The following is a 15,029-nucleotide window of genomic DNA, read 5'->3' as shown; positions in this document are numbered from 1 at the left end:
TCAAGATTTAAGTGTGTAATAAATTAGAAAATATTTCTCATAAAGTAAATGTCTTCTGCAGCATAGCACTAATTCATTCTTAAAGAATAACATTTTCTCCTGTGAGGCAGGATGTATATTATTTAGAGGAAAACAAAAGAGAGGAGGAAGCAGCATATCTTTACCCTCCGCACGTCTTTGCCGAATGTTTCGCTGTAGCTGGTGCCCAGTATTTCAAACTGGACATAGGGGTTGGCTCCATCTTCTCTGAACTCCATCACACCAGTTAGCCCAGTTATATGGCCCTAAGGAAATAAGTTTCAGGCATTTTAGAACAGAAGAAGTTTGCCTTCATAAACACTCCTCCGCATAAAATGTGTGCCAAATATGCTTTAATCATGTTTACGGTGAACTTAAATGTGGCAATTACATGTTCTTCAGTAGCTCAAACCCAGCACCACACGAAAGACTAGCTTTTAAAGTTTCTTCAGAAAATTACTTCAGCACTAACACACCCAGTGTTTATGGCCATCAGGTCATTATTGTCCACAGAAACAGACCCTAAAGAAAAAGAGAAGGGCCTTAGGGGATGGTGAGACAACAGCCCTCCCAGTGTAACTGAGGGCAGCAGGCTCAGTTCTGGGCTTTAGTGCACAGGCAAAAGAAAGGGTCTGCCTGCTGTGCTCCAAAGAGAGGCAGGAAGTAGAGATAAAATTGCATCTCTGTGAAAGTATCACAGAGTTTGATTATGGCTTGTAGCAAAGAAGCTTGACGTGACACTGAAGTTTGAATTAATTTAGCAACAAAGGATGGCATCATTAGGACTTGTCAGAATGATCAAATTGCATCATTTTACTAGAGGAAAATGATTTCATCAATGCATATTTGGGAACAGGGGGTTTCTTCTGAACAATTGCAAAAGTTAGTATGGTAAAAAATCAGGGATTTTTCTACTGTTACTTTTGATCAAGTAACTTTTATACAAGAAGTTCCATGTGTCTGCAAAGCCACAGTTCTGTCCATATTTGAGTATTTCAGCATGGTGCAAGAGAGTGTAACTGTTAGTGACAGCTTAGCCAAATCAGATCCTTTCTGCTCTGCTCTGGGCTACAGTACACAAATGGATCCTTACCAATGATCAGCTAACTTACAAAGCTATCTCAGTGTAGAAAATGGAACGTAAGTCTTAAACCCCATCATTGGCTGCCCCCCACCGCGAGCTCCTTAAATTGTTTTCTTGCAAAAATTCATGAATCAATTCCCATGACTACTCCTAATCCTACTTCCTCCACAGAAGGCAGCTTTGAGAACAACAGAAGTGGAACACACACCACTGGACTCACACTGCACTGTGTGTAACTTGTTTATCATAAATCATTTGCTCGTGTAATAGCTGTAGATTGTCCCTGGTTGTTGTAGATCACCTGCTTGTAATAAATCAAAGAAAAGTTGAATAGAAGTGAAAACCCTCTTCAAATGCTCAAGTAGACATGAAGCAGCTCTTTCAATTGCTCACACATTGGTGGGTTGTCTTTTCTCACCTTCTTAATAGTCTCTAGCATGGATCTTCCCCCATTCCAAGGTTTGGTGGATTTCCTCATGCAGTTCAGACTTGCCATGCTGTGCCATTTCCTGTCCTCCAGTTTTCTGTGGAAAGCATTGGCCAGCATGAGCACACTGTCATACAGGTACAGGTTGGAAACCTGCAAACAATAATAAGAATAAGCCTCATTTTTTTATGTGAGCACCTTCCAAAGAAACTACAAAAACCAGCAAACAAACAGAACAAAAGAAGGCATAGGTAAGAACTAAAAGCTGGGTATGTTTGACACGTTCAACAGTCAAGGCATTTGAGACAAATGCCTGTGCTCCTAGGTCCCTCTGGCCAAGGGATTCTGGCACACTGGCACTGCCTGAGCATTACTGCAATGCAGTGCTATAAAGAGAGATCACACTCCACATATAAACTCAAGCTACAGAGGGAGTACAGCTATCTGTCAGTGAAAGACAAGGGTTGCTACTTTGTCAGTCCTTTCAGCAAGGAGGGGAAGATAGAATGGACTTAAGTTCTTGGGAGATTTTATTCATTTGAGCAGTTGGTAATTTCTGGCACAGCAAAATCTAATACGCAACTGTTTAAGAACAGAGGGAGCAGAAATGACAGTATTATTTTGGTCTTAACATCTCTCCACCAAATATACAGGACACTGGTTACATGCTGCTTTCTCTGGAGCTATTGATTTTAGCCTCCTTATTCTTCAATTAACATGAGAGATACAGAAATAAACAATTGATGACAAAGACTCCAGTAAGAACAGAACACCACACTAGTAATGTTGAGCTATGTATTAATTTTTCAAACCAAGACATGTCCAGCAATACATGATCAGAACTTTGACAGGCAGTGGTATCCACCTCAAATGGTAAAACTTTAGCAGTGGAAGTTGGCTGAGACAAGTGATTTAAAAAAATAGATACTCTTCGCCTGTTTCCACAGTTCACGTGCACTCTTCATCAAACCTATGCACAGGGGGTTTGATTTAGTCTTTACTGAACTCAAATCTTCACTTTACATCATTGTCCAGATACATATTTTTCTATTATTATTATTAGTAATAATAATTTGTCTTTATCTCCTGATTTTTCTAATACACCTTAGAAAGTAACGCCTAGAGACCAGGAAAGGAATACAGGTGGAAGTTAATGCAGCTGCATGCTTCCTACAAATGTGACTCTAGGTGTCCCAATAAAAGCATCACTCTTTGAAAGCTTAAACATATATTACTGTTGAATCATTGGCTGGAAGTAAACTTCTGATGTCTGTAAGATGCTAATCTTCAGAAACAAAATGTTTCATGTTCCATGATCTAGAGTTTGACATAAATTGAGAATATAGGCACTTTGAAAAATCTTCTAGTATAAGTAAATCTGAACAAAAGATATATAAGCAAAAATTAATTTTGAAAGAATCAAAATACAAAGAAAAAAAGATGTTGCAAAATACACACTTTTTAAAGTGACTAAACATAAAAACAGATCTTAACATGAAAACAGTGCAAAACCTAGAAGATACTATCAGGGAGAATCTCTCCCATCTGGCATTGCCATCTTTTTCTCCTTCTTTTCGTTCCAGCCTTGCTGAACAAGCACTCCACATTGCCTGTATTTGCTATTTTATCCGGTTAAACATTTTCCTTTTACAATGGTTTCCAAAGTAGCTATACAGCATACTTCCTCTCGTTTTAAGAAAAGTAGTCGAAGAGTTAATAAGAGTCCCAGCAACCAAGTTTCTTCTGCTCAATTGCATTTGTTTCCCTATTCTGCAGATATTTCCAAACAGCTTTCAAATAAAGCAACCAAGCGGATCCTTATTATTCACAAGGGCACTTTTCTTCTGGGTTAAACAACTCTTCATAGAAAAAAATCAAACCAAACCTCAGATCCCACAAGATCCAAAGATCCACCCCAAACCACACAGAACAAAATCCACTTTCTTAGAAATAGGTTCTACATACATAAGGAAAAATTCCATTTCTTCTAAGCCTTCGTGGTCCTCTTTGTTCCCAACTGAATTTGTTTTTACACACTCACTTTTAACTAACAATTCAGTGGCTGTTGCCTTGGAACTCCCACAGACCAGAAATGCTTTGTGTTTTCTCTGTTTGGCACTGCTCTTTTGCAGTTCTGGAGAACTGCAGCCTCATTCCCAAAAACAGTGCTTGGTTTGGCAGCAGAGAGCTCTACGGCAAAATATAAGATGCACTTGGATACACTGTTTTCTGCTTTTCATGTGCTTGGAGAAGACGCCACAGTTGTGCACATATGACTGACCAAGAGCTTGGGAGAACTGCACTGAGGATCTTCGCCTGCCTGACCTTGCACCCGACTCAAATTACCTCCCTCTGCAGAGCAAAACAATCCTGTGTTTGCCAACCTAATCCTCATAGTTCAGTTAGATTTATAATGGACTTTGCACCACTATTGTTCCATTAATTTCTTTTGAAAGAATGATAGAGACAGCAAGACAGGGTCTGCACAAGAGGAGTCTCTCACTACATTTGTCCTTATTCTACATCTGGAGATTCATACCACAGCAGAAGAAAATGTTGCAGAGAATGCAGCAAGTTACTTTTTGCCATGGAAAGAATATTCTGCATTCTGTTGTACACACTCATCCATTGGTATTTTGCCACTCTGGTTCTGTTCTGCTGAAAGCCTCATCTCAAACATGAGTAAATGGTGGGTTTTAATCAGCAAAATTCCTTCCTTCATATAATCATACTCTATTTACTCCAGTAAAAATGACATGCATGCATAACTACATTTTACTCATTACTCACTGAAGAGTCAATATCCTATGGAAGAGTAAGTTGCATCTTATTCACACAATCAACACCTCTATTTTAGAACAGAAAATATGCAATCTAGGAAAAAAAAACAGCATCAAAATTTCCACAACTAAGGTTGGATCTGTAATACTAAGAACAAAAAATTAAGACACAAATATTCTAGTCTGATCTCACAGTAGATTCAGGGCTATAATAATTTCTTTTATTACATTTAAGTATAGCAAAATCTCTGCATATGTCCTGGATCATATTTGCAACATGAATTTGCTGTAACCTCCAGAATAGCGATGCTGTGAAAAGAAAACTGAATTAGCAGACATGACCTGTATGCACTCGTTACTGCACCTGCACACGTATTTTAATTTTCAATGAACTGTCAAATTCCCTGGGAGTATGGACACGACCACTGAAAGGGAATTTTTGAGATACCCAAGGGTTCAGCTGTACTCTGATTCCACCAGTACTGTCAGAGGCATGAGAAAACAGTGAATTTAAAATATTCGTCTTCAGGTAGCTTTCAGAATTGGTACCAAAGCAAGAGAGAAGAAAAACAAGGCAACATACTTGGCTACTTTGTGTTTTCAAAGCTCTGGAGCATTTTTTATTTCCCTCATTTGGATATTCACAGGGGAACAGAGAATAGAAGGACATGTATCTACCTGAAGAGATTCCCCTTAATAGAATAAAAATTCCTAGACTATAACAAAGTATTTCGTTACAGTCATGTTTGGAGGAAGTGACATTAATTTTTAGTTCTTCTTTCACTCCACTGCTGACAGTGTAAGAGCTGGAGGTACTGAAATGGTTTTTGATCTATCTGCTAAAAGAATGATGGTGACTGCTTCACCAATATGTTAAAGAATATACCCTGTAAGTGAATAATTTTAGGCATGTTCTGGTTTATCTTCTGGAAATTATTCCAGACTTTATGAAGCTCTTTTTTGCACTGGAGACATAAATCCACCATACACTAGTAGAGCACAGCAGAAATTTTCAAGGATGGAAATCTGTCACAGTATTAAATGTCATTTCATAGAAGTTTCTATGTGAATTTCATGAGATTTTCCAGAATGATTTTACTTTTAAAGTTATATATGAAGAAAGGTTTTAGCTTCTTCACAGGGACTAATCATAGACAAGTGCTCTTCTAAGAAGGCCAGCAAGCCACAAAGACTGACCCCAACTCCTGAGCAGCCAGCAGAGCCAGGAGTCCTGCCAGAGAATGCTGAAGAGATCAGCTGGAAGGCAAGCTGACGCTGAGATGCCACTACTTCAAAAACTCGTTCCCAAGCTGGGCATCTGTACCCTGCTGCTGCCAAAACCGCTCAGTGAGTGGCCACAGCAGTCAGCTCCAAGGATGAAGCAGATGGAAGAGGAGTCCAGACCAAGTGCAGCCTGCCAGAAATGCCTGCTGCCTGAGAAGGGAGATCATGGTGACTGCTATGCACACCCCAGCATGCCCTAAAACTGTGTGGCAACTTTCAAAGTTCAAGTACTGCCAGGTGCAGTTACACACTTGTCTCTAACGAGAGTGCATCTTATCAGGAGCAGCAAAGATCAGTGGTTTATTTATGGTATAATGGTGTGCTAACAAGGACATTGTTAGAGTGGAGAGACTGAAGAAAATTTGACCCATTTCATTTTCTTAAATGTGTTTCAAAGAATGGCAGAATGTCTTGGGTTGGAAGGGACTTTTAAGATCATCTAATTCCAACCCCCCTGCTGTGGGCAGGGATGCCATTTGCTAGACCAGGTTGCTCAAAGCCCCATCCATCCTGGCCTTGGACACTACCAGGGATGGGGCATTCACAGCTTGTGACTGGAGCACTTGCCAGTAAAGACTGAGGCAAATAAATCATTGAATACCTCAGCCTTCTCCTTATCCTGAGTAACCAAATCTCCTATTTCCATTCAGAGAGGGCTCATATTTTCCCCTCATTTCCTTTTTATCACCAACCGTACATATAAAAGATTTTGGGTTTTCCCTTGACATTCATGGCCAGACTTAATTCTATCAGGGCTTTAGTTTTCCAAACCTGATCCCTGGCTGCTCAGACAATCTCTGTATTTCTCACCAGCTTCCTGACCCAGGTTCCAGCCTCTGTAAACTTCCTTTTAGTGTTTGAGTTTGTCCAGGAACTACTTTTCATCCACGCAGGCCTCCTGGCATTTTTGACTGATTTTCTCTTCCTTCTAGATCCTCCTCAGACCACTCCTGGCTGTATCACTGGTGCCCACATGGATCAACAGCAACACATAATGGTCAGTGGACTGTATGAGGCCTGGTAGTCTCTCGGTCACATCACTGGTACAATGTCAAATCAACAAACAGATGCCTCCATGTCTCTTAGAAGAAAGTCACCTGCTACTCTCACCTGTTGCCTTTCCTTAGCTGAGCCAGTTGTTACACATGGAGCAGATGGGGCCACCTTACTCAGCTCCAGCCCCTCCCCTGATGTGAAAGGTCTTTTCAGCCTGCAGAATGGTGAAGTGGCTCTGCAAGGGCACCTCAGACTCTGGGGAAAGTCTCTTGCTGTTGCAAGCTTTCACTCTCCTCATCACCGGCCCCCCTCCCTCCCTTCTGGGTGTGCCAGCGGGAAAGTTTGGGTCTGTTTGGCTGTGGTTCCACTGCAGACTGTGCTTGGAGCCTGTGCTCTCCAACCCACTCCCAGCCTCCCTGATGTTCCTCCCCCTTTCCATCATCTCCTGCAGCTCAGCCAGGTGTGTCTGTAGGTTCTGTGCCTAGGCACAGCTTTCACAGGCACCAGGAGTAGGGCCTGGCATTCCTGGAGACTGACGCCTGCACTGCAGCCTCCCCCTGCAGCAGCCCCAGCTGGGTGGAGGCACACAGGTGCCACACCACATCCCTGTCACCACTGCCCCCAGGGCTGCCTTGGGAGGCTGGATGCTGTTCCTCCTGGCCCTGCCCACACCTATCAGCCTCTCTCGTGGGCAGAGCCCACTGTGAGACTGTGCACCAGTGACTATGTTATAAATACATAAATACACAATGAGCTGCTCAGGAAGAGTGAAATCACAGCCAACAGTCTGGCATTCATGGGAAAAACAGTCAGAAAACAAACATGCACATTAAAGACTCAAATGTCAGCTTCAAACTTACAAGGGGCTATTTATTTATTTATTATCGCTGAGGCAAATGAAATAAAACTACTAAAATTACTAATACCACCAAAAAACAGGCCTCAATTGTATATTTATTCTAGCCTTCTGACAGTAAGGAATCTAACTAGTGTATTATTTAGTGTTTTGTCCACTCTAGTTTTAAGTATCTCGATGAGCTTTCCAAAGATTTCTTTGCATGACTGCGCTCTCAGGATCTCTTTTTAATTGATAAGCAGCTCTTCTTTCCTTTTTAATTTTCTCCTGTTTTTACATAGTTACTGTCTTGGGGTGACTTTATGATGCGTATCCCCTATCTATGCCCAGACATGATTCCTCCTGTGCCTTTCTGTGTCTTTAAGCTGGGTCCAAGAGAAAGGAAGAACAAAAAAACGGAGTGGTTTGGTGTTCAAGGACACAGATGTACACTCTCCTGTGTTCCTGGCTGCTACAGAGCAGAGGAAAGCACCTTCCTACTTTTCCCAGCTCTTGGCTCCTTTTCTCAGAAGAGAGAGACGGAGAGTTAACTGTCTTTGTTTCCCTGGGACTTTGGCTTCTTCTTCTTCTCTTCTGGAACTGTTCAGAACACCAGAACATCAGAACCTCACTGGGAGACCTTACACCAGCCCGGAGGGGGGGCCCTCCATGCCAAACTCCAGCTCCAAAGGGGAGAGAGAGAGACTACAGCCACAGAAAGGACTAAAATCTTACCAGGTTTTTCTCCACAGCGAGAGGTTTTATTATTTAGCATTATTCTTCCCTTCCCCCCCCGCCCCGTGCCTGTGTGCACTGTGTTTGTTAAATAAATAGGGGTTTTTTTCCTCTCACTTTCCTCCAAGGAAATTTTTTTTTCCCCAAACCTGGTGGAGGAGGGGTGGCTGTAACCTGCCTTCTATCAGAGGACGTTCATTTCATATGTTCCTCCGAATTTGCCTCAAACCAGGACTGTTACACATATCACAACACTCTTCCCTTCTTACAGGTTCTATTCTGTGAATGCGCACTGTCCTTCAGTTACTTATTATGGGCATTTAACATCATTATGAGTGTTTTCTTTGCCAGTATGTTTTGTAACAACATGTCAACAATAATACAAGGCCTGGATTACCCTGTAATGCTCAAGTTTGTTAGCTGGAGGCATTGGCTTCACTCACTAAACATCTCAGGAATTTGGCACAGCTAACACTAACTATCCAAGGAAAGTCTAGTAGGAATGCCTTGATAGAGAAAACTGAACTCAACTAAGAGTAAAACAGAAGGACAAGAGGCAATGCTGGAATTGCAAAACAGCATACAAGATCATAATTTTATCCTACCTCATTTATAAATAAATATAGGTACAAATTAGGTTTCAGAAGCAATAACAAATGAAAAATGGAGATACTGATGCTTTCTTATCGCCACTGTTGTCTGCTTCCTGATTGAGCACTGAACAAAAATTCAATGAAATAATTATGCAAACAGAGAAACCCAGCAGTCAAAAGAGGCAGAGAGGAAAAGATGACTGCAGAGCCTACCTGGGGTTTTAGCCTCCAGCATGGTCCCCCAGAGCCACGGGACACCCGCAGTGCTTTGGGGTTTTTAATGAGTTCTTCTGCTAACACACCTTGTAGAAAACACACATCATTGGGCTTCAGGGAGAGATTTGTGCTGTGCAATGGGCAGTAAAGTCAGTTCAAGGATACTTTACATTCACGTTGTACTCAGAAACAATTTTACTGTGACTGAACATCTGGCCAAAAATCCAAATTAAACTTTGCTAAAGAGACAAGCAAATATAGGTTTGCATTGAAAGAAAAGGAAAAATGTGGCTCATCAATCCTTTATGGGAGAAAGAGAATGCTTTGATAGGGTTTAATCAATATTTACTGCCCCTCAGTAGCACTTTACAGTTGTGTAATAACAGCAGTGTTAACAAGTCAAGTGAGAATAAGGCCATTTAGTTGGACAAAACTGCAGGATCAGGCCCTTAAGTTTAGGCAGTCAAACACATGCTAAAAAAATAACTTCACTTACAGTAGTTAAATTGCAGTGACTCCTGAACAGAAGATCGATCAGAAATAAAACCCCAGCTTTGTAGGAGCAACTGCTAAGAGATGCCTACACAGATGCCTGATGGACATATTGCTGAAGAATGGAATTTTTACTCAAGGAGATCATCAGCTCTTTCAATGAATATCCTCCCACACTTCTCAAGATCTCCTCAAATACGTCAAAGCAATGCCTGGAGTAGTTCTTCAGTAGAGAGGCTGGACTCTCAATCAGGAACAACCTCATTAATTTTGTGACACAGTATGTTGGGGTTTTCTTTTTGCCTTTTCAATCCTATTATCTATTTTGGACCGTGCTGAACAATTTCAGATACACTGTGTCCCTGTAATATATTTTAATATCTTCAGAATCTAACATGGATTGAACTCATCAAATACATAAATGGTAAGCAAGGGCAAAAACAAGTTAATGGGAATTACATTTCTAAAGAGAATTATTTCTTAAAAAAACGTAAACAGAAAAAGATCTGATTTTGAATTTATGAATGCATCGTGACTAACCTGATGAAAGAAAAAAATACCTTCATTGAAAATCAAGTTTGTAGAGTGCCATCAAAACGAATACTTAAAGAGAAATACTTTGGAAAGAAGCAAGTTATACAGTAAAATTTCTTCAAATTGAGTCTGTAAGAACATTTGTGAAATAATCTACAGTTTAATAGCAATTACACCATTGTATACCATTCAAATGCCATGTGGGGATACATACTAGGTCTAGCTAGGACTAACTAGATTTAACTATAAATCCTGAAGTGCTTCAGTGCTTTCTCTCCAGATGAGTCAACACTGACAACACTGATGGCCCAAACCACAGGATACCAACAGTCAGTGGAAGAAAGCAAGTTCTAAACTGTGTCTTTTCCATTTACCAGAAGTAAATGAGATGGACACAAAAAATCCTACCTGAAAAATAAGAGAGCAATGCAGTCCTCTGAAGTAAAATAAAATGGTCAAGACAGGAAACTTTATAAAGCTTTTTCTCCACTTGAAGCAGAAACCCAGATGAGTATATTATATGTGCAAGAAATAAGGGCATGAGCAAAATTTTGACAAGTGGGTTGATGGAATAAGATTGGATTTCCACAAAGCATTCAGAACAGATGAGTTTTTGGATGAGCTTGCAGAACAGCCTGATCTTTAAAAGGCTTGTCAGAATGCCAAACCGGGATGATCACCCACTGAAAAACAACTTTCCAGGATATGGTACTAAAGACACAGAGAACAAAATCATTCCAAAAAGATTTTCATTAATTTAGCCAGAACAAAGTTAATAATCCATGACGTAAATGTTTCTTTTTTCACTAGCTTGTTAAAAACGCTAAATTCTCCCCTAGAAAAATACTACAGCTAGAGGTTGACAGAGATTAGCTTATTCTTCTTCAAAGTCAATAAATAAATAATTAACCAACAAGAGCTGGTAAGTTACCTTGACAACAAACAATTATTAATATGAGACCGCCCAAGGGAGAATGAGGCAGGGATTTCCAAACTGTGGTGTTAATCAAAGTACTTCAAAGCAACACAAAGACTCGGTGCTGGCAGGCAGGGCACTGCCTCTGGTGGATTCATGCAGCCTGATACAGAGCTTGGAGCTCCTGCAGCCTCTGGCAACGGGGGTAATTCAGTGATGTACTTCTGTACAACAAAAGGTCACCACTATTTTTTTTAAGCAAGAAAAAGGAAAGAGAAAATTGCAAGTACCTGAATTACAGGACCATTAATAACACGTCAGTCACACTCGGAAATTAATATGAGCCGTAAGTCCACAAGGTGTTACATAAGGTATACTGGCAAAACCTATAAAACATAAATGAAGCTATACACTTCAGGTATAACTGCTGTCTTGGGTTTTGAGACAAAACTTCAGGAGGAAAAACTCCGGATTGAGTGTCTCCTCCAAAGGGATAATGGCCTCCCTTTTTCCTCCACCAGTAAGACAAGTGGGTCACAGCAAGTGAGAGTGGAAAAAAACCAAACTGTTTATTAACACCAAACAAAACAGGGTAGAACAGGGGGAAAAAATCCTCAAAATACAGCAAATTCCCAGAGAGGGAACAGACACGCGGGCTCGGACCAGCCGGGGCCATCCCGCGGGCCCGCTGGGGCCGCCCCTGCAGGCTCCCCGGACCGGCGAGGAGGGAAGGGAGGCAGTCAGGCAAGGGGAAGGAAGGGGAAAAAAGAACAAGAAAAAACCCAACAGAACCTTTTCCCAGCTGGCTGGAACACAAAGGAATCCCAGAAAAGCAGCACAGCGCTCCCGGGCACTCCGTGCCGAGCCCCGGAGCCCCCGAGCCGTTGGGCTGAGCCGTTCAAAGGCCCCGCGCCCGGCCCTGGCTCCGCCCGGCCCCGGGCCCAGCTTAAAGGCACAGCGGCCTTGGGCACGGAGCGGACGGGTGAGGAATAAAGCGGCTTCATAACCTCACCCCAGGACACCTGTGCACGAGAAAAGCACCCGGCATCCAATCTATAGACACTTAAAAATATACTGGGGGCGGCTAATTCAGAGAGCTCTCACGTGTGCCCTTTGTCTTTCATGCCAATGCAACTGGACATGAAAGTTATGGAATCAGCTGCCAAAAGGTGAACATTTTACTTCTGCGCTTCTTTGTCTCTCTCTCTTAAGTTCATAGAGAAGGCACTAATGGGCTAAGCAGAACATTACCATACCATTCTCTCAAAGACAGTTTCTAAGGTGGTATCATATTTCTGGAAGATAGAAGCTGAGAATGTTTTGCTTCCCAAAATCCACATTTGGGAATCATCAGGAAGAGGGTCCTTATCTAAGGGTCCTTATCAATGAAATTTAGTAATAGGACATGAGGCTGTTGGTGCAGACCAGTTACAGTTTTAGCAAATTAGAACTTGCTCAGAGGCCTGTCAGAGCCCTTCAGATGAGCCTCTGAATTAGATTATGCACAGACGAGCACAGGCAGCAATACTCAAAATCCCGCTGTAATGGAAGATTATTCCCCAATGAGTGATTTGTTGGTGCAGCACAGATAATTTTTCATCATACTGGAAATTGCTTTGATCCTCTGAAATGAGCGGCCTTTGTTCTCATTACAGCATACCTCGGAGTTACTAACAAAGATCAAAAGTGTCTTTTCTTTCTGAGCCAAGACAGGCATAGATTTTCCCCTGTCCAGAAAGAATACAGCCACATTCAGAACTACAGGGGGTGTGATTGGCATTTCCCAAACTTTGCCATGGCTAGGGCAGAACCTGAGCCAGCAGAGCTTCTCTTCAAGGAGGAACTCTTCATATCTGTCCCTTAAAGGATTTCAATTTCAGCAGCTACAACTTTTTAGTAGAGTGCAAATAAGTAAAATTAACACCCCTATCCCCCTGGGACATCTTAACCCACCTCCATTCCTGACCATCTCCCTGCCTCTCCCCTGGGCTTCTATAAGCCTCACACCTTGTTCTTGAGAAACTCTTCCAAGCCAGGACTTGAGTTCCCTCTTGCAGGAGCCCTGACCCCACACCACCCTCCTGACCAGGCTGTGGCAGCCCAGGCTGGTGACAGCCCCTCCCCAAGCCCTAACCAAGCCCCTTCTCGATCACTCCACCACACACGCCCACATTGGACAACCCACAGGCTCAACCACTGTGTCCTCACTCAACCCATCTCAGTTTAAGACTAAGTTTGCAATTAGAAGATATCAAGCAAGTTTATATTCTAAGTCCCACTAAAGTTTACAGCTATATCCAACACCTTCAACAGCGATACGAATGAGATTTTTAACTGTGTCTAAAGTAAACCAAAACACACAAGGCCCATTGAAAGTCCAAGGCCTGTGTTTCTAAATTATTGCACTATCACTGGAAGTAGCACCTATTAAATAATATTTAAATTACTGCAAGAAAAATTCTGGTATCTGGGATAAATTGCCAAGAAATGTCAAGATGGTGCTAACACCAGAGTCAAATGTGTTATCAAACCCCGACACTTGAACTGGCAGTGCATATTTCACACGCTCAGACAATTATCTGCTGCTGGAAACTTCTGAGACTGTTGAAAAGGGACAGACTGAATACATCAGCTTGATTCAGTCCATTACCTAAATATGAAATGCTCTACAGCCCAATACCTATCAGAGTTCTGTTATCCTTCCAGATTAACTCTTTCACAACAGAGGTCTAATAAGCATAAATACAGTAAGCAAGCAGTAATACCACAGGACTATGATGGCACAATATTTTTCAAATATAGAAGGATTCTTAAGACAATGAAATATGCAAAATCAGCTCTGGGTTAGTGTAACCACTTCATGGACGTAACATCACAACTAAAGCACTCAGTCCTGGGAAATAAAATAAATTGATAAACTCAAGGAAAGCTGACCAAAGGTTACATCCTCAGATTTATCTGTACTCATTTGATTCCCCCTCTGAGTTAATACAGCCGAAGAAAACTGTCCCATGGCAAAGTCCTAAGATGGGATTTTTTCTGCTGTGCACAGCTACTGACCTGCAGCATCTGAAGATAGCCTTCCTGTGGATCACACAGCAGGGATGAGATACGGTGGTTGTTCCTCATGCACCTCTGGTTGTTGTCCCTTGAGAGAGGGAAGATTTGCCGGATAACTGTCATCCTCCCCAGAGCACTGTGCACCAACTCTAATATTTCATTATCAGTGATTTCCTGTGAACGGAGACACAGTCATTTAAAAACACATATTTGTCCAGACAATTTATGTTTTTCTTTCATTATTGGTTAAATGTTTCTAAAAAGACAATAGGAGAAAAATATTACAGATGCACATGCTTAGTCTAGGCCAAATGTTATTTTAAGTTTAATAACAAAAATGCTATTTTTTTATACATCATATGAAACCAAAGAACACAGCCTAGCACAGTACCATCTATCTTGGCAATACTACAATTTTGCAGATATAGTTCCTCGAAGGAAAGCACCAAAATGGTCTCAATAAATTTCTTAAAAAAAAAATAAAAAAGAGCCTTGAAATGAAATTTATATAGAAAGAAGTTTTGTTTGACAGACTAGAACCTCACTATATCCTCAGGACAAAATAACAATTGAAAAACATAACAGTCTTCAGGAAATATGGCTCTTTCACCTGTGAACAATGGTACAAGAAAGCACTTTTCCTGTTAGTACAATAGATCATTTCTGCAGACTAATTCTGATAATGACTCAAGGAAGTCTTTTGAGCTTGTCTGTATTAGAAAATAAAAAATAGGAGAAACTTTATGGAGGGGTTTGACACATTTAGGAACATCAGTTTCTGCACACAGAATAATTTGGGATAAGATATAAGGAGACCTCAAGGACAGGCTGCTTTTCTTTCCAGGCTTCACACTTTCTAAAGCGCCCCTTCAGACACCCCAACCCTCTAATCCATCCTGGGGCAGAGCCTGCATCTACTGCTCTTCTTACAGGGAGACTGAAGCCAGCTCAACTCCATGCTTTACACATTTTGTATTTAAAGAAACACACAAAACAAAAACCCCTTTTTTTACCCCAGTTTGAAAATCAGAGGCTCAGCTGATCCTGAAATCCTAACCA

At 41.4% G+C, this 15,029-nt stretch overlaps 1 protein-coding gene across 7 annotated transcripts in view; it reads right to left on the bottom strand.

The window, feature by feature from the left end:
- GRID1 (glutamate ionotropic receptor delta type subunit 1) overlaps positions 1-15,029 on the bottom strand; it is a 496,676-nt gene that overhangs the window by 95,138 nt on the left and 386,509 nt on the right. For all 7 annotated transcript variants that reach the window (XM_042033280.1, XM_042033281.1, XM_042033282.1 and 4 more), the window contains exons 6-8: positions 13,971-14,144; positions 1,521-1,682; positions 165-284 (exon numbers count right to left, since the gene is read on the bottom strand). In XM_042033280.1, coding sequence (XP_041889214.1) covers positions 165-284; positions 1,521-1,682; positions 13,971-14,144 — 456 coding nt within the window. The remainder of the gene's footprint in view (positions 1-164; positions 285-1,520; positions 1,683-13,970; positions 14,145-15,029) is intronic.

Source organism: Corvus kubaryi, unplaced genomic scaffold (genome assembly GCF_017639235.1).
Source record: "Corvus kubaryi isolate FWS band 111438036 unplaced genomic scaffold, C.kubaryi_AGA036_p1.0 37357, whole genome shotgun sequence".
NCBI classification, from domain to species: Eukaryota; Metazoa; Chordata; class Aves; order Passeriformes; family Corvidae; genus Corvus; species Corvus kubaryi.
This window is presented reverse-complemented; position numbering and strand designations above follow the sequence as displayed.